At 37.8% G+C, this 24,627-nt stretch overlaps 1 protein-coding gene across 8 annotated transcripts in view; it reads left to right on the forward strand.

Moving 5' to 3' along the window:
• Nucleotides 1-24,627, forward strand: part of PLCL2 (phospholipase C like 2) — a 206,660-nt gene that overhangs the window by 133,968 nt on the left and 48,065 nt on the right. For all 8 annotated transcript variants that reach the window (XR_012519194.1, XM_074405696.1, XM_074405694.1 and 5 more), the window contains one exon: nucleotides 13,236-13,311. Coding sequence is in view for 7 of the 8 variants with exons in the window: in XM_074405696.1 (XP_074261797.1) it covers nucleotides 13,236-13,311 (76 nt within the window). In the remaining variant the exon portion in view is untranslated. The remainder of the gene's footprint in view (nucleotides 1-13,235; nucleotides 13,312-24,627) is intronic.

A 24,627-nucleotide genomic window follows, 5' to 3' on the forward strand; every position in this document is an offset into this window, starting at 1 on the left:
AAACTACTTTCCCCCAACTGATGCAGGCTTGCATTCCCCAACACCTACTGACCATGGTGAGTGAGCCAAACCACATCTCTCAGGGAAGAAGGCCTTGGTTGCTCTTCCTCTACTCCACACACAGCATCCACCAGCTCCAGCTCCACCTTGGGAAATGCTTGTCTTCATCTTTATCTCACCTGCCACCATGACCTGGCTCCCAGGGCAACAGAAGATGTACCCTGGCATGTTTTGCAAAGGGCACACCTTAATAAGAATAGTGCTGTATTTATAGACCACCCAGGTAGGTATGCAGGGGGTGTGAACATATATGCACAATACTGCACCCTAGGAAATAGATGAGCCTCTGCTAATGAGATAGCTCCTGTACTAGTGCTCACTTGTGTGACCAGGAGCAAGGCCATTTCTCTCTCTCTCTCTCTCTAAAAGAAATGGGGTCTCACTATGTTACCCAGACTGGTGTTGAACTCCTGGCCTCAAGCGATCCTCTAGCCTCAGCCTCTCAAAGTGCTGGGATTACAGGTGTAAGCCACTGTGCCCAGCCGTGGCCCATTTTTTAACCTCTAAAATGGACATTAGATCACAACCTCAAAGGATTATAAGACTATGTACCTGTCAATAACCTAGAAGATACTAAATATTCAATAAATCATAGTCATTACAATTGTCATGATTAGTTTTCAAAGGCTGGATGCATATAGCTCCTGAAGCTTGAAGACCTATGTGTGAGTTTACTTTAACATGACTCCAAATTCCAGAGCAGCATTTGTCAGGCCCCACTTTGTTATTTATGCAGAGCATGGTTACTCCATTTCATAAAGGTGGGTTTAAAGTTCAAAATGAAAAGCAAAAGGTAAGTTTTCTCATCACCTTGCTAGGCGAGTTGTTTCTCTACTCTGAAAGGGGAAGACACTGTAACATGTGAGTTATGTGGTCAAAATCAGGAAGAAGGCCATGCCTGGGTTTATACAGTAAATACTCTAGTAGCTGCTCAGATGCATTCTTCTGGCTCTGTTATTCTTGGAGAACTGAGGACACGCTGCTGTGTTTTAAAAAAGTATTGCTTTTCATTACAGAGAAGTCTTCAATTGCTTTTCTCTTTTAACTAACATCTATACTTAGTTATCACAGACTTGAGAGAAATGAATGATACCTTACAGTAAGACTATGATTAAATTACCTTCTGTTAATTAGGAGTTTCTAAATCACCTTTATCCCTCTGGAGAAAAGACTTGATATAAATAGGCAGTAATAAAAGTGGTACTATGTTTAATTCAAATTGTATCTTTTGAAATTTAATTAATTTAGTAGTAATAGTTTTAAGTGAGCATGTCAGAAGTAAAGGGTCCTTAGTGACTTGAAAGAGTTAATGTAGCATCCAGAAGTTCCCGGTCTGCTCTTCAGAAGTAGCTTGCTCACTGAATAATTGGGTTTAACCAGCTCAAGTTCCCCTTTCCTCCCACGGGATTGATTCAGAGGTTTTGAGCCATTCTCATCAGTTCTTTGGAGACATTACTCTCCATTCAGGATGCAGCCTCTGAAGTTTATCTTTAAAATTTCTAAGACCAGGAGAGAGACAGTGAGGCCCTGGATGCTCTTTCCAGGCACTTACTAGAGAAGTAAGCCAGCAAGATGGCTGTAGACTGCATCCTCGCTGGACTGCACCTGGCTGCCCACAGTACCTGTCGAAAGTTCTTTCTGAGTTGCTAAATCCCTTCACCTACTCATATCCTTTCCTCCTTTCATGACTTGTAGAGGATACTTGAGCACGAGCCATACATAAATTTCATACTCTCTGGGATGGGATGAGGATGTCATGTTAGCACACCGTTATTGTAGCTTAGAAAAGCTGAGAAGTGTTTTATAGTGTATACAGGCTTGACGTGACCAAAGGCCTGGTAGAGGGTGGGGTTTGTGTGTTTGTACATCCTTGAGGCAACCATGGTGCAAAACAATTCGTCATGTGCTGTAAAGTAGACTGTCTAATGTGGGACTATTGTATAAGGCTTCCCACAGTAATCATGTGCAAAATGATATGTAGCACACCGATTTCTCCCCTAACAAGACTTCTGGTCATGTAAGGTTGATAATAAAATAGAGAAGAGGATAATTATCATTTAAATGCATGTGAACTTACTGTGTGCATGCTCTTCATATAGAAAAGCATAGCTTAATAAATTACTGCATAAACTGGTAGAAATTATTATATAGCTTTTCTTGATAGTTTTATAATTGCAACAGAATTCCTTTGCAGGGTAGTTGAGGTTCTGTTTTCTTGCTCAATTTTCAACCTTTTTTTTTTTTTTTTTTTGCTTTTCCTATGAATATCATATTGTTCAGGACCAGAAACTACAAGATCAAATTCAAAATTCCTTCCATTTTTTGAAATTGTTTGTTTCCTGAAATAAGATTAAATAACTTACATTTCTTAAAGTTTTGGTTAAAAACTAAAATTTGAAATTTAGAAATTTTAAATATTTGCCAACAATTTAGAGTAGGGTAAGTATTTAAAGTATATTCACTGGCTTCATAACTAATCTTTTGGTACAACTAGAACCCCCAGTTTTTCCAGTACCCTTTTCAATTTCCCCAAGCTATTATGCACAGAGGAACTTTGCCAGCCTCTGGTCTATTTAAAAGTATTGGGGACCACATGGAGATTTCTAGTAATGCCAAATCTCAATCTAGAAACAGTAGTGGATGCCTTTTAAAGTCTGATTGTGACTTTATAGCTTCTTCAGTTGACAGCATAAAAAAAAAAATTTCTTGCCTGATTTAAAAACACAGTTTTTGATGAGATAAATCACCCTGGTGCGTTCATTGTTTTGATCATCCTAAGCTCTGCCTCTGTGATTTTGTCTATTTTTTTTCTTTTAATCCTCTAGATGTGCTTTTTAATTTTTTGCCCGCCATCCTCTTTGTACTGTTTTTCCTTATCTTTGCTCCTTTTTCCTCTCCTCTCAGCCTAACAAATGTGTATTACTAAGGACTTCTAGTGGCTAATGCGGGAAGTGCCTCTCAGAAATACCCACAACGGTAAACAGTAGGTCTATGCAGTGCCCATTGGAGTATAGCACCTGGTAGAAAGTAACTTGAAGAACTTAAGGAAATAAACTGGTTCTTTTGACTACATGATACTATTTATTTCATGAATGTTACGTTGAAGCCAAATGGTTATTGAGTGAATGCAGGAGACACCTATATTACACTGTGTATAATAAGCATATGCCTATATCTTATGTTTGTATGGTGATTACATTTAGAAATGGCACTTAAAGTTTAACCTGTGAAACATGGCCGCCTTCTAAGTGTGTGAATATGATTATATACTAATTTAGAGTGAGAAGTGATAGTGACATTGATTGTGTTAGAGGAGGCTTTTTGTAATGTGAAAATTCAACTAGATATCTATAGATAAGATGGGTTGTTATTTCATAGGATTTTATCTGAAATGTGGTACATAAGAGGTTCAGACTGTATTAGGGTTTAGATAAAAGTTATGTAACAGGAGAGACACATTGATCCTGTAGGCACTGCCCTAGCTCTGAAGTGGGCTTTATGAAAAGTTAGAGTATGTTGAAAAAACTTAGAGAATTGTTAGCTTCCTACATGTGGACCCTGGGTCACTTATAATTCAGAATTCATTCCAGATTTATATAGCATTTGGCATCTGTTCTCTGGCAAGAAATGATTGTTAAACTAGTTGAATACAGTGTTGAGGCAGGCTTATATGATGCCAAAACCATGCTTTGAATGTGGTAGTAACTGAGAGTTTAACTGAGACTTCAAATAAAATTGCATAGAAGAATTTCGTAAACACATTTTTTTCTAAATATTTTGAAGTATTCTCCCTTCTGCAGTTAAGTTCTACTACAGTACTCCTTTTGAAAATTCAAACTTGCTTGAATGCAGTTTACATGTTAGGTAACAATTTGATCATACCACAAATATTGCATTTTTTATGCATAACTTTGTGTGCACAAAACTGCACCTGGGTGAACTGAAATTACACACACATCCCTCAAAGATCCACCATCTCTTTCAATTCACCAAAAGTGTTATAAGGTACACCCTCCACATCTTGTGTTACAATTTTCGATTGGATTTCAGATCACCCTCCTTCCACCACTTCACAGTGACTCACAAGCTGCAGCTCTTTCAGTACCCACTTCTACCAGCAACCTTCAGGTCTTTTTTCAAGGTTAATTGCCACGTTTATTGTAATATGTTTTTCATTCTTTAATCACTTAACGTATACAGAACAATGAAATGTCTTTTTATGTGTCACTGCCAAAGTTTTGAGTGTTGTGTCCCAACCCACTTTCCTTATAAGCCCTGTGGTTTTTATTGCATAATTTTGTACAGTGAGGTGAGTTTCTGGATTGCAGAACTGTCATACTGCAATTACAGCAGGTCCTTGAATAATGTCATGTTGTTTAGCATCATTTCATTATATTGAAGAAGGAAAAAAAGTTGATTCCCAGCTGGGGCCACTTGTATGGAGTTTGCATGTTCTCCCACATCTGTGTGAGTTTTCTTCAGGTACTCTGGTTTCCGCCCACTTACCAAAGATGAATTCCAGGTGAATTGGACAATCCAGGGTCTCAGTGTGAGTGAATCTGGTTGTGTGTGTGTGAGTATACCCTGCAATGGGATGGCATCCTGTCCAGGGTGGGTTTCTCTTGCACCCTAAACTGCTGGGATAGGCTCTGGCCACCTTAGATCCTGACTGGAATAAGTGGGTTGGGAAATGAATGAACTAATATAAGTTACTGGAAAATAAAAATTTGTCAAGTATTTGAAAATCATCCAAATGCACGATGATATTTGTTAACTGTTTTTGAGCTGTGTGATAGTAGGAGATTCCTCTGAAAACTTTCATTTTGCAAACATTTGTTCCTTAATTTAATACACCACCACTATGACTACTACCACTTAGGGATTCACCACAAATTGAGTAAATAATGATCTTACTTGTTTTCATTAATCTTTCTTAAATGTATGTATAGTTCACATTTATTTCATCATTTAAAATTAGAAGTGTTTTGATCTTTATTGAGAAGTTCGATGATGTTTTTGTGACCAGAAACATGCTGTGGAAATGTAATTCTTGTTTCTATCAGTTAGCCTGTGGTAAAATTGCTTTTGTTGTACATTGTTCACCTAAAGTCCCAGTTTCCAGGAACCTATCCATGTTAAGAAAAGACTTAATGTATATTCTCCACAATTACTCAAGATCACCAAATGAGCAGACCCACAGCTTCCAGTACTGTGGACTCACCCTCCACTCAGCACCGCTCTCTGCACGCATCTGTAAATGTTGAGCATCTTTGTTTTTTCCTGCCCTCTGACCACTCTTGCACCTGTCATACTAGTTATTATTCTCTCTACTTATTCCAGTGATTCTGGGGCATCATGCAGTGTTCATTCATCTTTAAAATTCCTCCCTCAGAGATAAAGGCATTCTTTCATCTCAGCTACTACCTCTGTGCAGAAAATTTTCAATTATCCAGGGCCAGAACCAAGCTGTCACATAATTTCTGGTTGCTCCTGGAGATTCTTAGACTTCCCTACTGTAACCACCAGCTCAGTTCAACTAAGGTGGAAGTTCACATCCTACACGCATTAACATACTTAACGGAACTATAAAGCACTGTACAGCTGTACAATGTGTAACATGTTTAGTTGTAAACTGTAAAGCACCCTATAACTGTAGGGTGTGTTACAATTTTTCTTATCCTGACCACTTTTCCTCTCTTACCTTGGCTCTTCCTTCTGTGTCCACAGCACATCAACCTTGGAGTCCTCCTCTACCCCATCTCTTCATGGCATCCTTTCTTTCCCAGCCCCTCTGCTGCCATTCCAAGTCCCTCATTTAGCAGCGGCCCCCACCTGCTTCCCGTTTCCACTTTTGTGCCCCCGTCTCCCATTTCTTCTTCACACTGATCCTTGTTGTTCATGGTTCTGAGATTTTATTTTGATCGCAACACCTCTGCTTAAAATCGTCAAGAGTTTGATGAAATTCAAACTCCACAGTGTAGAAATGTGGATCTTATCCAATCTGGCCCTTGCTCCTTTTCAATTCATGTTTCCTCACATTCTCTAACACGAGTTGATATGCCTAAACATGCAGTCCTGCCCTTTCGCGTCATGCCTGCAGCGGGGTCGTATGTGTGGCAGCACCCAAATGTACTCCTCTGTATGTTTGTTAACAGGTGAGTAGTACTTTTTATCAAGCACATCTCAGGTTCTTTCTATCTTTCTTTTCCCTGTAATTTGCATAGTGAAAGATGTAGTAGTGGAAGTGGTTTCATGACACACCCAGGACAAGTTACTCTGGAAACGGTTTGTTATTTAGAAAGTGTTTTCATAGTGACTTTGCTGGAAAGGAGGATGACCACAACCCTTAAAGATATGGCAGACCTCGACACTTAGATGGTCACCAGCTCTCTGCCCTCCCCACAGTGGACCGCAGCTGCAATTCTCCCTCCATGTGAGATGGAAAAGGGAGCTGGGTTTCATTGGGGCACACAGCTGGTCAAAGACCCCTACAGCAATAATCCTTTAGCATTTCAATTTGAATATGTGACTTCTGTATTATGTTTAAGTATTGAAAACTGTGTTTTATTTTCCAACAATGGCTTTATAAATGGTGCCTCTTCTATTAGTTCAACTTTGTGAGATTTTTCTGTACTTGGAAGTTTTAGTAAAGGAAAAGCTTAACCTCCAGGTTTCAGTTAAGAAGTCTCAAATCCTGATGTTTTAGGACCAAACTAAAGTACTTCACCCACACAGTAATAATTATTTTAAAATGTTAAAAAGAGAAATTATATTGTTAACTCAGAGAGTTATTTCTTTCAAGAGAGCAGAAAAAAGCACAAAAGCTTACAACCTCCTGAGGGCATCTTGCTCTTACTTTCTGCCCCATTCATGGCATTAGTGAACTGACCAGCCTTGCAGGGGCCACACAGCACAACAAGGCTGATCACCCACCAGGGACATTGAGCTTTAAGAGGCTGTTTTAATCCATTTTGTGCTGCTATAACAGAATACCACAGCCTGAGTAATTTATAGAAACTGAAACTTATTTTTTCAGAGTTACAAAGGCTGAGAAGTCCCAAATCAAGGCTCAGTATCTTGCATGGGTCTTCTGACTGGGTCCTCATGTGGCAGGATACAGAAGGATACTAGCTAAACACTCTGTGAAACCTCTTCTATATGGACCTTAATCCCATTGACTAGGAGGAGTCCTCTTGGCTTCATCACCTTTTAAAGACCCTGCCTGTTAATACAATCACATAGGCAATACTTGAATTTTGAAGGCGACACATTTAAACCGTAGCAGAGGCTGCCAATCAGCTAATTCTGACTAGATGGGGGAAAATTACTTTGGATTGAATTAATTCCTGTCTTCTGAAAACCTTATCCGTGATCACATTTGCTGTTTTGTATTCATCCCTGGATTGTATTCATCCCTGGAGGCCAGAGAAACAAGTCCTGCTTTGGTCCAGTCCTCCCAAGGTCATCCTGAGCCTGGTGGTGCCTGAAGCCACATCTGCCACCTGGGCATTCACTGGTCCACTGAGGCCTATCATGGATCTCCAAGGGGGTCATGGCAGTATGGGATCATTCACTGGTTAGGGCCAGGTATATACTTTGTCATTTTTGTAAGTCCATTGGCATGTTTGAGAATGATAATCTTTAAATTTTTTGAGTTTAGAAAGATACTTCCCTGTTATATGTCAAATAATTATGAAGCTTTTTTATTATCTAGCCTTTTACTTTTGTAGCAACTTTAGGACTTCTCAGACTTTGTAACTTCATTAGAAACAGCTACAATAGAAGATGCAGTAGCCACATCTGTGTTGAGTAGGACAGGCAAAGGAAGGAGTTTAGAGGTTGGGATTTTCTATCTGAAACTGAGATTCAAAACAAGATAAAGGGGGAAAAAATCTAGAATTCAGAAGATGTTACTACCAAAACTTCTTTCACCCAAGGATTTAAAATTATTGGCAAACTACTTTTATAATTATTGACAAAACGTATGTTCTTAAGATGAAAGGCAATTCAGTGAATTGTCTAAAATCAGACATAAGGTTCTTACATAAAACCACAGACTTGCTTATTCTGAAAATGGAATCTTTCGGTTGATAAGCAAGTTTCAAAACAGAATATGAAGGAGCAGTCTATAGAAATCTAGTAATATATAAATACATATATAATATATAAATATAAAATAATATATAAATATATGGTAATAAATATATAATTTAATATAAAAATATATAATATAAAATGTATAATATATATCTATTTTATATAATAAAAATATAATATATAAATATATATAACATAAATATATAATAATAACCCTTCTTATAACCATATCTATAAACAGAGAAGTTTACATTAACATGGGAGTTACTTTCAAAACACAGCACTCATATGAAAGGCATTTCTGGTTTTTTCCAGCATAATAAAATATCAGTTTTAATTTTTACTTTGCCTTTTGTTGAAATTTCCTGCTTTTCATCTGCTCAGATTTTTTATTAAAATCTTATATTAGAGGTGATCAAATTTATGAAATAGATTTCTAGGCTATGTTAAATCCATAGATTTTCCTAACACATTAGTTCCAGAAATGTAGGAGGTACTGGTTAACAGGTCACTAATATAAAATCCATTAGCAACAACTATATAAAAGCCTCTTGCCCTGGAAAAATCAATACAAGCATCCATGTGGTGAATTACTGAGGCTGGCAGCAGGGTATCTAATTGCTGTGCCAAGACTTACACCTGTGTGTTTATAGGGGCTTGATGAAAGTCATGCATTTACATTAATGCAAATAATGCTTATATAATCAACTACTCTACTTGGCCTTGCATTCTAGTGACATATCAATGTAATTTACGCAGAGAAAACAAGATAAAGTAGCTTTTTTCTTTGGCTCATATGTCAATATTACTCCCCATACATCTGCTTTTGTCTAATCTGAGATGTTTATTCTAGTAGTTTCACATTAAATATAAATTATTTCTTATTTATAATAACAAATTGTAAAATGGAGACAGGTCATTTATTGTTGTCATTTTAAAATGCTTTCTCAAAGTGCTTTATAGAAATACTATTTTTTAAAAAACAACTTTGGGTCAATGTTAGTAATTGAGGTGATATTAGTACTTTGTGTGTACCACCTTTTAGGAGTTACAAAATTTCCTCTGCTTTTGGGTGTTCTTCTGGTTGGAACACCCTTTCCTCTTCACTTGTGCAATTGCTACTCATGTGTCAAGACCTATCATGGTTTTGTGGAAAAAGCAGAGGCTTCAAGGTCAAACAATACCAGGTTCTTGACTTACTAATTACAATTATTTTGCCTATAATACAAGATGACCTTGAAAGATTGCTTATGTTTCAGGTAGGTCTTCATTGTTCATGTCTGTAAAACTGAATACTCATATAAATATAACTTGACATGGATAATGTGATCAGTAAATAAAATAGAAAGAAAGCACTAAGCACATACTCGATGCAGAAATGTTGAATTACTTTCTTTTTGGTTCATTCAACCAACACTTGTACTATTTATAATCATAGCTTGTTACAAAGTAGCAGACCCAGACAGAAAGTGGCTCCTGCTAGATCAGCTCATGGTCCCGTGTTGCCTGTGCCGCATCCTCAGTGCCGTGTGCACTACATTCAATTATAATTGATGGCAGAATGAAAGGGAAACATTAGCCCTCTGAAGGCCCATTGCCTAATCTGTCCTCTAATCCTGCTGGACTCTTCACCTGGTGTTCCTGTAGGAGCCCACAGTCCTAAGAGCTTCCTTAAGAGCACCCAGAGGAGCTCGTAGACTCAAGGAGAATTTATGCAATACTGCAAAAGTTGAAGATTATATGCCTGTTAAGTACAAGAACTGTAAACTGTTAACATACATTAATTTAATTATAAATATGTGCCCCAAAACTATAAAAAGATACTAACTGGCAGTTCCTCCTTCGAAGCAAGTAGTACAATTATTTGATAACAGGTGTAACAATGTGAATCATCTCTGCTGAGGTCTGGATGTGTTTTCTGCCTGCCTTGTCTAAGCTTTGCTGATTGCTTACTATGGGCCTACCTTCTCGTAGGCTGGTTTCCCCTGGAGTAACAGTCTGCAAATGCCTCCTGCTGTTTACCTCCAAACCTGGGAGGAATGGGTTCTCACTGTTTGTGTTCTCCACCCTGATGTATTAGTCATCTTCATCTTTTATATACTACTCATGAATGGGGGGACAATATTCACTCATTATCAGCAAAGGAACTTCCTGTATTGAAATCCAAGCCACAAGCAGATCCTTCTGTGGGTGTCAACATGGATACCATTACACTGCAGTTACCTCACCATTAAATATCTTACCAAAGGGCTGTAGTTAAGGAGTATTTAATCACATCCAATAGCTCATGGGCTACAATAGTAATCCCACATTTTTGGTTGTCTGTGCATCTGTCTTATTTTCTTACCATAGATCCAGTGCAGCAACTGTTCTTAATTCATACTCGGCCCTTAGAACAGGGTCCCCCACACAGAGATCCTCAGTAAATGGTTGTCCGAAGAATAAACAAATGATCCTCCAAGTGTTACAGAGTTAGGAGGCAGATGAGCTTCTGTATCCAGACCCTTGAGATAGATAAGTATTTATTCAGCCTTGCATATATTTTATAGCTGGAAGGTGCATAGTTATTTAACCTTTGGTGTTACTTGAACTGGAAGATGATTCTAAGAATAATAATGCAACTTGTTTCTCTGAGCTTCATCACACCCAGCTTTTCAAGTGGAACTAAAATTAATAATGAGTATTGGACACATTGCCAGTAAACATATGAAAGGAGGGCATTCAGCTGATTTGGGGCTACCAGAAAAAGCCCTGCTAGGCCTCCTGGATAAATGAGGAGTCAGCCGTGACAGCTGCCACTTGCAAGTGTCTTCACTGCGCCCGTTGCTCCTCCAGCGTCCTTTCATTCAATTCTCATATTATGCGATGTAATGTCTTTAATAAACTTATTGTATGGGTAAGAAATTAGGGTTTGGGGGTTAAATATCTTGTCCTAGATGACAAAGCTAATGAGCCATAGAAGCAGGATTAGAATCCATATAAATCTGTGCTCTTTCCGCCACTACACCACTCGCGGGATGAGTTTCTCCTCTACAGTTGTGAGCCTCCACTTAATGCTGCTGTTTTCTTCTCTTCCACTCCTTCCGCTTTTACTCCTGTCCTGTTCATTTGTTTCATGACTGGGTTCATTTTATTGATTTTTTTTTCCTTTTCCTGTTTGAATGACGGGGGCACAGTTGCCCAGTTCTTTGATACTAAGCTGTGACAGTCACCATCCTTGCTTGAAGAAGTCCTTGCTTCTTTGTATCTCTGATTTGGCTTGACATCAAAGCTGAAAAAGGTTACTTGATGACGGTATGAACCTTTTCAGTATGCAAATTATGTAATGGTACAAATGACTTTATATCACTATAATAAAGTTCTTAACAATTCATTTTTATTGCTGCCTGTTCAATATGTCAAGCTGTAAAATAGAATATTTTAATTTACAGGAATGACTCAGATCTTGAAGAATGCATTTGAAAATACTGAATTCCAAAGTTCAAACTCTGCCACAGGTTGTGGACTTCTTGAAGACAGGGGTTGTATCCTGTAGGTCATGTATCCCCAGTTTCCATACAGGGGCTGCCTGTAGTAGACCCCAGTGATGATTAAAGATACTTCTGAAGATGTAAATAAATGCCTACCTTGGCCTTCAAACTTTTGATATTTACCTTTTTTTTTTTTTTTTTAGAATTGTGCAGGTTGACAAATAGTATTTCACTAACCTTAAGAAGCTAGTATACTTTTTAAGAGATGTGTTGGTTATATTTTAAATAAATATAACTTACCAAAATATGGTGGTTTTGTGTTATACAAATAATTCAACCAACATATATTTAGTTACTATAAAATAATTATCATGACAGTTAGTGATAAATGCCATAAAGAAAAATAAGGCAGGCCAGGTCCAGTGGGTCATGCCTGTAATCCCAGCACTTGGGAGGCCAAGGTAGAAAGATCACTTGACCCCAGGAGTTTAAGACCAGCCTGGGCCATATAGCAAAATCCCATCTCTACAGAAAATTTAAAAATTAGCCAAGCATGGTGTCCCATACCTGTAGTCCCAGCTACCTAGGAGACGGAGGCTGGAGGATCACTTGTGCCTGGAAGCTGGAGAGCAATCACTGCACTCCAGTCTGGGTGACAGAACAGACCGTGTCTCTTAAACGAAGAAAAAGAAAAAAAATGAGACAGAAATGAAAGGAATGGATGGGTGTTTGTTACTTAGAATATGATGGTCATGAAAAATAGCTGAATAATATTACAATGCAAAATACCTGGACATTTAAATACAAATATTTAGAATTTATACTAAGGCAGGAATCATAATTGTACCCATTTGAGCCATGAGAGTTGTATCTGGCTATCCCATTTCCTTTTCATAATGATTTTAGAGCCAAAAAGATTACTTCAGAGGGATCTTTTCCTAGCTTTTTGGTGAGTGAAATAATGGATCGATCAGCTGTTCCCTGATTCTTTCTCTTCTTCAAGCTTGGGTTCTTAAAACAAGCACATGCAATTTGGAAATAGAATTCAAATTTGAACATTTTAAAAACCATTAGTAGGAACATAAAAATACTAGTTTGAGAGGTGCTTTTAGTGATGAACAGTATCAAATAAATGCTGTTTTTAAAAATTCTCATTGTATGTTTGAAACTGATTTTCAGATGATGACATTTCGGCTGAAATGAGTGAAGTATGTAGATGTTGAAGTTTTCCATAAGATGAAGTTGAAAATTTTGTTAAAATGGATAACCAAAAATACAATTTAAAAGTCAGACCAGATTTGCCCACATATTTGTAGCTTTTCATGCTAAAATGGACTCAGTTTCAGTATTGACTCAGGGTTCAAGTTCAGTGTTGTGCTAGCCTCACTGCACTTTTAATACTACTCACATCTTGTTTTAACCGTTATGTGGGATGCGTGATTTTATCATTTTTTGCATGTACATTTGAAGTTGAGTAGTGGAAAGTCAGATAAAAAGGCATTTGATATCATCACATCAGCCTGTTTTAGGAGGAGAGTCTGTGCGTGAATGCAGGAGAGTATATCTGGTTGTCAGGTATAATCTCATGTCTGGATATTCCCTTTGCAGATGATTCAGTCCCTCAAGGCATTGATTGAAAATGCAGATGCTGTGTATGAAAAGATCGTACATTGTCAGAAGGCAGGTAAGTGAAAGTTTGTTCCCTCTCTTTAAAATAAAATTAGTAGCATCATATACTTTGTCCCAAAACTATTTCATTTTTTGGATGCTATATCAAGAAAATCAAGAAAATTATTTTTCTACGGCTAAAGAAAATACCAGTTCAATGGTTCTCAACCTTAGGTGACAAGCCCACTGGGGGCACTTTTCAAAATACATCAACATTGATCTGAGGTGTGGAGCTGAGAATGAATGAATATTTAAAATGCCTAGGTGTTTCTAGTGTACATCCAGGAATGAGAAACTGCACTAATCTCTTTTTCAGTGTTAACTGTGATGGCAAAGTTCGTGCTGGTCACCTGTGACTTTAGTACCCAGTAGGATAGGTAAGGCTTGAGCAGAGGGAGAATGACTTCTTGTAAAGGAGACGGGTACCAGTTTACAACCTCCTAATAGTTTTTAATACACTGGTATTTTCAAGTGCTGATAAATTCATTAATTTAACATCCAAATGATATACCAGATTATAAAATTCTACTTATGTAAACAATTATTCAGTTAATTTTAGCTGTAGTGAAACAAAAAAATTCGGTATTCTGCATTGTAGTAAGAATATACAAAATGGAGTGATTTTAATTTTCTAATTTTTTGAGTGTTGATTTGGGAGATTCTAATATGGAGAATATTTTCAAGTCATAAAAAAAAAAAACTGTCCTGACTTTCTAAGGTTTTTTGGTTGCTACTCTTTAAAACCAGGAAACTGTATTGCCTACCATGGAAAAAAAAGATCATCCCTTATCTCAGAAATGAACTCGTTTAAAATAGATCAAAGGTTATGACTGACATTTTTCTTTCCTGGCATTTATTGAAAGAGTATTCCTATTAGTGATGACTCAGCAAACTCCACAGTCCCCATCTTGTTTTACTCATCTTGTCAGCAAATATTGTTAGCAAAGTGATCTTTCTACTTCTAGTCCTTTGCAGGCTAATTCACCCTACAATCTACATTTAAAACAAGTTATTCAAACACAATTTTTATCTTGTCCTAGACAAAATCATCCAGAGGCTTAGCAGAGTCTCTGGTAACAAATTTAAACTCCTAACCTTGCCAGGAGGTGTGAGGTCATCTACCAATGAGCCCACCATTTTGCCAGTATTATATAAAATTTATTAATTAAATCATCTGCTCACTAATAGGTGTGTTTTGAACTTCCATATGCATAAGGTACTTGGTAGCTCTTGCATACCAAAACATGAAAAAAATCACGATTGGTTGCCTTCTGGAATCTTCAAATTGAACAGGAGATGTGGAAGTAAGCACAGTAAATATATTGAATACTTACTGTTTGTTATTCAGGAGTCTCAAGTTGGTGTGCGAGGCACTGGAGAGACATTGGTTTTTGTGCAGAACAGGAGAGGGACTGAGCTTTCAGGTACTGACCGTAGTAGCTATGTGCAGAGAATGTCCGTAGGCAGAACCTGATGGGAGGCAGCTGGCAATAGATAAGGAAGGTACTTCTGGAGAGTGGGGAAAGAAGGGAAGAGCTGACGAGCCATCCACCCTATGCTTCAGGCTGCCTGTCCTCATTCCCTGTGTTTCTACTTACTCATATTTTCACACACCACTCATCTGCTGAGACTTCTTTCTCTGTCCTCTCTGCCAGTCTATACTTTCTTCTTTTTAAATTATCTTAGTGTTCTAGGAGACCTTTCAAAATTCCAGGATTTATGTTACCTAAAACCTTCTATTCAGCCCTTTAAACCATTTATTTGCTTCCATTGGTAGGGCTTTTTCAGTTATTGTGTGTGTTATTAATGCATTCCATCTTATAAACAGGATAATAACCTCCTAAAGCACCAAGATTGTATAATAAGTTGCTTTCTGTATCTTACGCATGGCATCTGTTCTAACATTCTGTGCAGAGTAGTTGCCCAAATATTAACTTACTAAATATGATTTGACTTTAATTAAGTATTTGATTCCATTAAATGCATGTATTGCTGTGAAAATTGTAGACTTTGTGGAATTCAAAAAAACAGATTATCAGAAAAAAACTATTAATTCAACAATTTGAGTTATTCTCAATTCATTGGTTTATAATATTTGCTAATTTTTAGTATAATGTGGCTTTCTGTTTATGTTTGATTTCAGTAATGGATATATTTGCTTGTATTTAAAAAACTGAAGAATCTTATCTGTTAGGGATTTTGCTTAGGATAGGGGGAGAATAACCACTACGTAATGGTTCAGGTTGCTCTGGGGTTAAAGATCTTTAGAAGCATGTTAAGATTATCTTTTGGTTTCACAGTTACTGCTGAACGCCTCCACAGCCCTTCCGTTATCCTAAGTACCTTAGAGTCCCTTGATCTTTTGTTTCTCATGTTTGTAATTACGGCAAGGACATATAGTCATTAGTCATTTGAAGAATTGCTAGTTTGTATTGGGCTCAAAAGACATTTGCATAAGATCTTACTTTTGATAAGCAATTGCTATTCTGCTTGCCAACAGATACAGGTCACCAAAGTACTGCAACAGAGTATTATTTTAGATGTATTTCAATTTTTTTTTTTTTTTTTTTTTTTTTTGAGACAGAGTCTTGCTCCGTCGCCAGGCGCCAGGCTGGAGTGCAGTGGCGCGATCTCAGCTCACTGCAACCTCCACCTCCCGGGTTCAAGCAATTCTCCTGCCTCAGCCTCCCAAGTAGCTGGGACTGCAGGCACGCGCCACCATGCCCAGCTAATTTTTGTATTTGTAGGAGAGACAGGGTTTCACCATGTTGGCCAGGATGGTCTCGATCTCTTGACCTCGTGATCCACCTGCCTCGGCCTCCCAAAGTGCTGGGATCAAATTTTAAAGTGCAAATATATATATATATTTTTATTAGTTAAAACCTCATTTAAATAATTGAATGGAAACAAAGAATCAGACACCTACCCCTAATTACATGTTAAAAAGTGGCCCTTGTTCAGAAGGATTTAGACTCCTGGCTGTGTAATCTATCTTTTACATAGGGACATGCGTATATGCTGATGTTAGTACTGGGAAGAAGTGGGCAGGAGAGGAATGCTGAGAAGTGATGACCTCCAACCAAGGTAGGCTAGGAACCTATGCAACCAGATAGTAGAGGACCCAAAGGGACAGTGGAAAGAGCAGTGGGAACAACTCGGTGATGCGCAGTTGGAGGCAGCCTGCCTGCGTAGTCCACTCTGTTAAGAAGAGAATGCAGTAGCACAGAGAGTTGTGGGTAAAAGAGAAATTTTCATAATAAAACCATGTTGCTAGGAATATAAGCAACCTAGTGAAGAGGAAGACATTAATAGATGAGACAGAGATTCAGGATGAAAGATGTAAGGTCAGGAATGAAATACAGTCGTGAAACACTTGACCTTCGAAAGGGAGAAAGGCTCCTCTTCTGAGATCATACAAAAAGCTGTGACATTTAGAAAAATTCTGAAAAGAGAGGAGTGTTTTCGGATGTGGAGATAAACAAGGAAGTAGCATCATAGGAGAACACCAACTTTGGGGGTGAGGAAGTGAAAGTGGGGATTCAAGATGGGGGCAAGAGTATGGAGACTTTGCTCAGAGTCAGAGGTCAGCAGTGCTGGCCAAAGGGACAATTAAATATCAGATCCTTCAGGGGTGATATGAGATGAGTGAGTCTGGGCTACCATGGGAGTGAGAAGTGATGTGGCAGTACAAGAATGAGTCTGTATAAATTCATAAGCCCAGGCAAACACATGCATACATGTTCCCAAGTAGGGGATTGGTAAGGAAACACCAGCAGGGGAGCTGAACAGGAGTCTGCAGAGAGAGAAACATCATAAAAGTTTATTTGTTAGAAATATATAAAAGTTGGGAAAAGATTTGCCAAATTCTTTCAGGGCAAAAGTCTTCTACTTTCTAATCTCTATCTCTGTCTCTTTCAATGTCAAAACTGTAGCCTATTTTTAGATTATAATTTCCTTTCTAGTCACTAAATTGGTGTGCTTAATAAAGGGTAAGATGATGATCAAGAAGGAAACCCAAACTACATTGCCTCAGTGAGCTAGGTGTTTCTGCCAGATGATTTTAAATGGAAAATAAATTGTTCTCTAGAGCAGGAAAAAAAGAAATCAATGACATCCTGTTAAAGATGGCAAATTAACAAATGCATTTAATCTCTACTCCCTTCTAAAAGCTCATTAAAATGACAGTAAGCGGTTTTTTATAAAGCCACAAATCCATAAGGACAAAGAAAATGGGAGCAACAAAATTTTGGAAACTGAGTAACAGCCAAACAAGTGATAATTGACTTAGCTGCTCATGCAGGGAACCTGAATCTGAAGCGAGCGGGGGAGTTCCTGACACAGCCTGACTCAGGCAGACCACCAGCTCAGAAATAACCTGGTGACTAGGTACCTCTCGAAACTGGGGTAAAGCTAGTGATAAAAGAGAAGAACGGTCTGGAAGCTGGATTAATTAACACTTAGATCTCTGTGTCCTGACAGTGGGGAGGTTAAAAAATAGCAAAATTATCATCTTTCATCTGGGGAATTTAATAGGTAATGCTTGAAAAACAATTCTTAGTAAACAATGTAAGCATGTTAATTAGAAATATGAACATAAATACTAAAGAAGGGAAACAATCAGCCAAAGGCATTAAATGTGACTGCTTCTGGGGAGGGAGAATTGTGAACAATTATTTGGTTCTTTATGTACATGCATAATTCTAATAAAAATAAAAACTAAGTTTGAAGAAAAAAGAAGGAAGGAATCAAGGGACAAAAGCTGCCGCAGGAACTTCGGTTGTTCCCAAAGACGTGACTTGACACCCACAAGGCTTGGGAGGGACAGTGTTAGGTTGCAGAGGGGCAGAGCCTGCAAAGGACCCCTGCTGGCTTCTCTGTATTCATGGGCATGCAGGCAGAGGTGATGCCTGCTTGCCTGGGAGGATGAGAGCCTGGTTCCTCTTCTGGCAGGAGAATCAGTTCTGTGCACTTTCAGAATGACTGTTAGGAGGGAGGATCAAACTAAATGAAAGATGACCCAGCCCACTCCAGACCTCTTTAAATAGAAGCTGCTTTGCTAAAAGCTGTAACATATTGTCATGCGTGACCAGGGTTGCATCATTACTCAGTAAAGTGGGATCGAAGAAGATAACTTTCCAAATAATAAAAGCCTTAATTACCCTTCACTTTAATCAGTTTAATGGGAAATTTTTAATAAATCCTGTACATCCCTGCTTTCTTAAATTCGATTTGCCAAACATAATTTGAACATTGGTTTTGAAGACCCAGGGTCATCTTGAGATGCTGCAGTTTAATGGAGGCTTTAAGTTTGGAGGCCCCTTAACCTGCACACTCAGCGGACTGCCTGCTGTGACTGTTCAGATTTGGACGTAGTGTTAATAGTTTAATTCCATCTCCTTTCATTAAGCTCTCTCTTCCTACTGCTTTGTACTGTATTTCCAACTGTCTATTTGTATACCGCTCTTTTTTTTTCCCTCTTCTATTTGCTGCTTCCAGTCTGCTGAGCAGTTGATGTTTCCCTGGTGACCAAGTTTGATAGATTTATCTTACGTAAAAGAGGATGAGGCCCCGACACACTCCTGCATGGGAAGAACCAGCAGAATGTCAGGCCAGACCTACGTGACCTGGATTTAATTACTCAGAGACTTTTTTTTTTTTTTTTTTTTTTTTAGCAAACTCCTCATATCTAAGTGTGCTCCTAGGAGCTGAGGTTATCAGATAAGTAAGCCAACACCATCTGTCACTTAGTTTGTGCACATCATCTTGCCCAACATAGTAAAGAAAATCATCTGTGAGATTCATTCTGAAAGCACTTCACAAGTGTTCTGCTTGAAAATACAGTTGACCCTTGGAAAACACAATTTGAATAGCACAAGTCCACATATATGTGAATTTTTTCAATAAATATACTGAAACATTTTTTGGAGGTTTGCAACACTTTGAAAAATGATACATGAACCATGTAGCATGGAAATATCAAAAAATTTAAGAAAAAGGCCACAAATGCATAAAATATATGTAGTACCAGTCCATTTTATCATTTACTGCCATAAAATATAGACAAATCTGTTTTAAGTTAAAATTTATGAAAACTTATGCACACACTTAAAGACCATACATGACATCATTCACAGTTAAGAAAAATGTAAACAAATGTAAGATGCAGGATTAACTCATAACTGCTAAAATTAACTTCAAAACATACTTTGCTGCTGTAATAATTTCGTAGCCACCTCCTGTTGCTGTTGTGGTGAGCTCAGGTGTTGGGAGTATCTGCTTAAAACGCTGTGTGATGCTAATCATCTCTGACTGAGAAGTTTATCATTTCAGTAAATTGCCTTCACAGTAAAAAGTGATCTCTCACAGTTATGGTATATTATTCATCATGTTTAGTGCAATACCATAAACCTTGAGTAACACCATGGGACCTATATGAAGCGCCACTGGTGATACTTGAAGTGCTCCCAAGAAGCGAACAATAGTCGTGAAATTGCTTGGTGTGTACTATACATTGGGGTTTGCAGTTGCCTGCCATTTCAGGATAAATGAATCCAGCATAAGGACTGTTAAAAAAAAAAGGAAATTCATGAAGCTATTGTTGCAGCCATGCCAACAGGTATAAAAACATTGCATTTCTTGCGCAAATTTTTTTTTTTAATCTCACATTGAAAGTGCAGCTTTTAGGTGGGTACAGGATTACTATACAAAAGGCATACCTATAGACTAATATGATTCAAGTAAAGTTGAAGTCATTATATGACTATTTAAAGTAAAGGATCTAAAGCTGGAGAATTTAATGTCAGCAAAGGATGGTTTGATAATTTTGGAAAGAGGTTTGGCTTTAAAAATGTCAAGGTAATAGGTGAAGCAGCTTCTGTCAACCAGCAGGCAGCAGACAAGTTCCCAGATGCCATTAAAAAAATTAATAGTTTAATTTCATCTCCTTTCATGCCTGTAATCCCGGTACTTTGGGAGGTCAAGGCAGGTGGATCATGAGGTCAGGAGTTGAAGACCAGCCTGACCAAAATGGTGAAACTTTCTTTCTGTTTACTTTTTTATAGAAACAAAGAAAATTAATAGTTTCATTTCATCTCCTTTCATTAAGTCAAATTATCCTTGTTTGCAGATGATATGATTTTATAGTTGGAAAGCCTAAAGACTCCACCAAAAATCTGTTAGAACTGATAAACAAATTCAGTGAAGCTGCAGGATACAAAAGCAGCATTCAAAAATCAGTAGCATTTCTATATGCCAACAGTGAACAATTTGACAAAGAAATCAGAAAAGTAATCCCATTTAAAATAGCCCCAAATAAAATTACATACCTAGAAATTAATCAAAGAAGTGGAACATCTCTACAATGAAAACTATGAAACACTAATGAAATAAATTAAAGTGGGCATAGACACAAAAAAATGGAAAAATATTTCATGTTCATGGATTGGGAGAATCGAGACTATTAAAATGTCCATACCCAAAGCAATATACAGATTCAATACAATCTCTAGCAAAATACCAGTGACATTCTTCATGGAAATTGAAAAAATGCCCTAACATTTATATGGAATCCCAAAAGACCCAGAATATTCAAAGCTGTCTTGAGCAAAAAGAACAATACTAGAGGAATCATATTACCTGACTTCAAATAATACTGCAGAGCAATAGTAACCAGAATAGCATGGTACTAGTATAAAAGCAGACACATAGAGCAAAGGAACAGAGGAGAGAACCCAGAAACAAATCCACACACCTACAATGAACTTGTTTTTGACAAGGGCGTCAAGATTATACATTGGGGAAAAGACAGTGTCTTCAGTAAATGGTGCAGGGAAAAATGGATATCCATATGCAGAAGAATGAAACTAGACCTCTGTCTCTTTCCTTATACAAAGATAAAATCAAAATTAAAATCTAAGACATCAAACTATGAAAACACTACAGGAAAACATTGGGGAAACTTTCTGTTTACTGGATTAGGCAAAGATTTCTTGAGTAATACCCCACAAGCACAGGCAACCGAAGCAAAAATGAACAAATGGGATCACATCAAATTAAAAGGCTTCCATACAGTAAAGGAAACAAACAACAAAATGGAGAGACAACCCACTGAATGGGACAAGGAATTAATAACCAGAATATATAAGGAGTTCAAACAACTCTGTAGGAAAAAAAAAATCTAATAATCCGATTTAAAAGTGGACAAAAGGTTTAATAGGAATTTCTCTAAGGAAGACGTACAAATGACAAATAGGCATATGAAAAGGTGCTCAATATTACTGATCCTCAGAGAAATGCAAATCAAAGCTACAATGAGATATCGTCTCACTGCATTTAAAATGGCTTCCATCCAAAAGTCAGTCAATAACAAATTCTGGTGAGAATGTCGAGAAAGGGGAATCCTCATACATTGTTGGTGGGAATGTAAATTAGTACAGCCATTATGGAGAACAGTTTGAAGGTTCCTCAAAAAACTCAAAATAGAGCTACCATATGATCAAGCAATCCCACTGCTGCATGTATACCCAAAAGAAAGGAAATAAGTATATCAAAGAGATACCTTCACTACCATGTTTATTGCAGCATTGTTCACACTAGACAAGATGCATCTACCCACAGCTGAATGGATAAAGAAAATGTGATACATCTATACAATGGAGTGCTGTTTGGCCATGAAAAAAGAATGAGATCCTATCATTTGCAACACGGATGGAACTGAAAGTCATTATGTTAAGTGAAATAAGCCAAGCACAGAAAGACAAACATCACATGTTCCCAATTATTTGTGGAATCTGAAAATCAAAACAATTGAACTTATGGAGATAGTGAATGGAAAGATAGTTACCCCAGGCTGGGAAAGGCAGTAAAAGGTCAGGGGAGGGGAGATGGGAGTGATTAATGCTTACCCAAAAAAAGAAGTTGGAAAGGATGAGTAAGACCTTTTGATAGCACAACAGGGGTGCTATAGTAAATAATAATTTTACTGTGCATTTTAAAATAACAAAAAGTATTATTGGATTGCATCACAAATTTAACATTAGTAACACAAATGATAAATTCTTATTAAGTGGATAGATACCCCATTTTCCATTATTATGCATTTCATGCTTGTATCAAAACGTGTCATATACCCCATAAGTATATATACCTACTATGTACCGATAAACATTTAAAGTAAAAATACAATTTAAAAAGAAACATTGAGGAGAAAGGATACCTGCCTGAACAGGTGTTTAATGCAGGTGAAAGTACTCTGTTCTGAGGGAAAAAAAAAAAAATGCCACAGAAGACATTTGTTAGTAAGGAAGAGAAGCAAGCACTAGAATTTAGGGCAGGAAAGGATAGGCTAACTCTGCTGTTTTGTGCAGATGCAGTTAAGTTATTGAAAGGACTGCCCCGATCTGTAAAGCTGCTAATGCCCAAACCTTGAAGGGAAAAGATAAACATCAGCTGCCAGTCTTTTGGTTGTACAGCATGGAGGCCTGAACAACAAGAGCTTCTTCTGTATTGGTTTCATTGATTATTTGTTCCTGAAGTCAGGAAGTACTTTGCCAGTAAGGGCATACCTTCTAATGTTCTTTTGATATTGGACAATGCCCTTAGCCACCCAGAACCCCATGAGTTCAATACTGACAGCAATAAAGTGGTCTCTTTGCCCTCAAGCACAATGTTTCCTTGTCAGCTTCTAAATTAGAGGGTCATAGGGACCTTTACATCTCATTACAGAGGATGCTATATGGAAAAGGTTGTTAATGCTGTGGAAGAGAACCCCCGACAGAAGGATTCAAGATACCATTGAAGATACCATTGTTATTAAAAAAATAGTACATGAAAGTCATGAAGTCCAAAACAAATTCCTGCTGGAGAATATGTGCAGATGTTCACAGGATTTATAACAGAGTTGCTGAAATAAATCATGAAAGAGATTGTGGATATGGCAAAAACAAACAAACCAACAAAACTGGTGAGGGGTGAGGGGTTTCAGGTTACAGATTTTGGAGAAAATCAAGAGCTCATGGGCACCACACCAGAGGAATTAACAGATGATAACTTGTTAGAGATGAGTGATTCCAAACCAGTGCCAGACAATGAAGAAGATGTAGAAGAGTAATGCCAGAAAACAAATTGACATCAGACAATCTTGCAGAGGGTTCCTATTACTCAAGACTGCTTTTGACATCTTTTATGACAAGGATTCTCCTATGATACTAGCACTGAAACTAAAGCAAAAAGTGGAAGAAGGATTGGTACTGTTTGGAAGCATTTTTAGAGAAGTGAAAAAGCAAAAAAGACAAATTACAGTGTATTCCATAAAGTTGCACTGAGTGTGCTTGCCTCTCATGTCCTCCTTTCTACCTCCTCCGCCTCTGCCACCTCTGACACAACAAGACCAACCCCTTCTCTCCTTCCTTCTCCTCAGCCTACTCAGCTAGAAGATGAGGATGAAGACCTTTATGATGATCCACTTCCACTTGATGAATAGTAAATATCTTTTCTCTTCCTCATGATTTTCTTAATAATGATGTTTTCTTTAGCTTACTTTAAGAATATAAATATAATATACAAAATATGTGTTAATCAACTATGTTACCAGTGAAGCATCCATCAGTCAGAAGTAGACTATTAGTAGTAAACTTTTTGGGGAGTCAAAAGTTACATGCAGATTATTGACTGCATGCAGGTCAATGCCCCTAACACTCCTGTTGTTCAGGGGTCAATTCTGTTTGCAAAAGGAAACCCCAGAGCCTTATAACTTTTGTTTTTATATTAGTCTGTTCTTACACTGCTATTAAGAAATAACTGAGACTATGTAGTTTAGAAAGAAATGAATTCATGGTTAATTGGCTCATGGTTCTGCAGGCTATATAGAAAGCATGATGCTGGCATCTTCTCAGCTTCTGGGAAGGTCTCAGGAAACTTACCATCATGGTGGAAGGTGAAGGGGAAGCAGCCCCATCTTACATGCTGGACTAGGAGGGTGGGAAGAGGTAATGCACTCTTTTAAACAACCAGATCTCATAAGAACTCAAAAGGGGGGGTGGTGTTGAACCATTCATGAGAACTCTGCCCCCATGATTCAGTCATCTCCCATCAGGCCCCACTTCTAGCACTGGGGATTACGTTTCAACATTAGATTTGGGTGGGGACACAGATCCAAACCATGTTACTCTTCCTTGGCCCCTCCCAGATCTCATGTTCTCACACTTCAAAATACAATAATTCCTTCCCAATAGTCCCCCAAAGTCTTAACTCATTCCAGCATTAACTCAAAAGTTCCAAGTCCAAACTTTCATCTGAACAAGGCAAGTCCCTTCTACCTATAAGCCAGTAAAAT

This window comes from Saimiri boliviensis, chromosome 9 (genome assembly GCF_048565385.1).
Source record: "Saimiri boliviensis isolate mSaiBol1 chromosome 9, mSaiBol1.pri, whole genome shotgun sequence".
NCBI lineage: Eukaryota > Metazoa > Chordata > Mammalia > Primates > Cebidae > Saimiri > Saimiri boliviensis.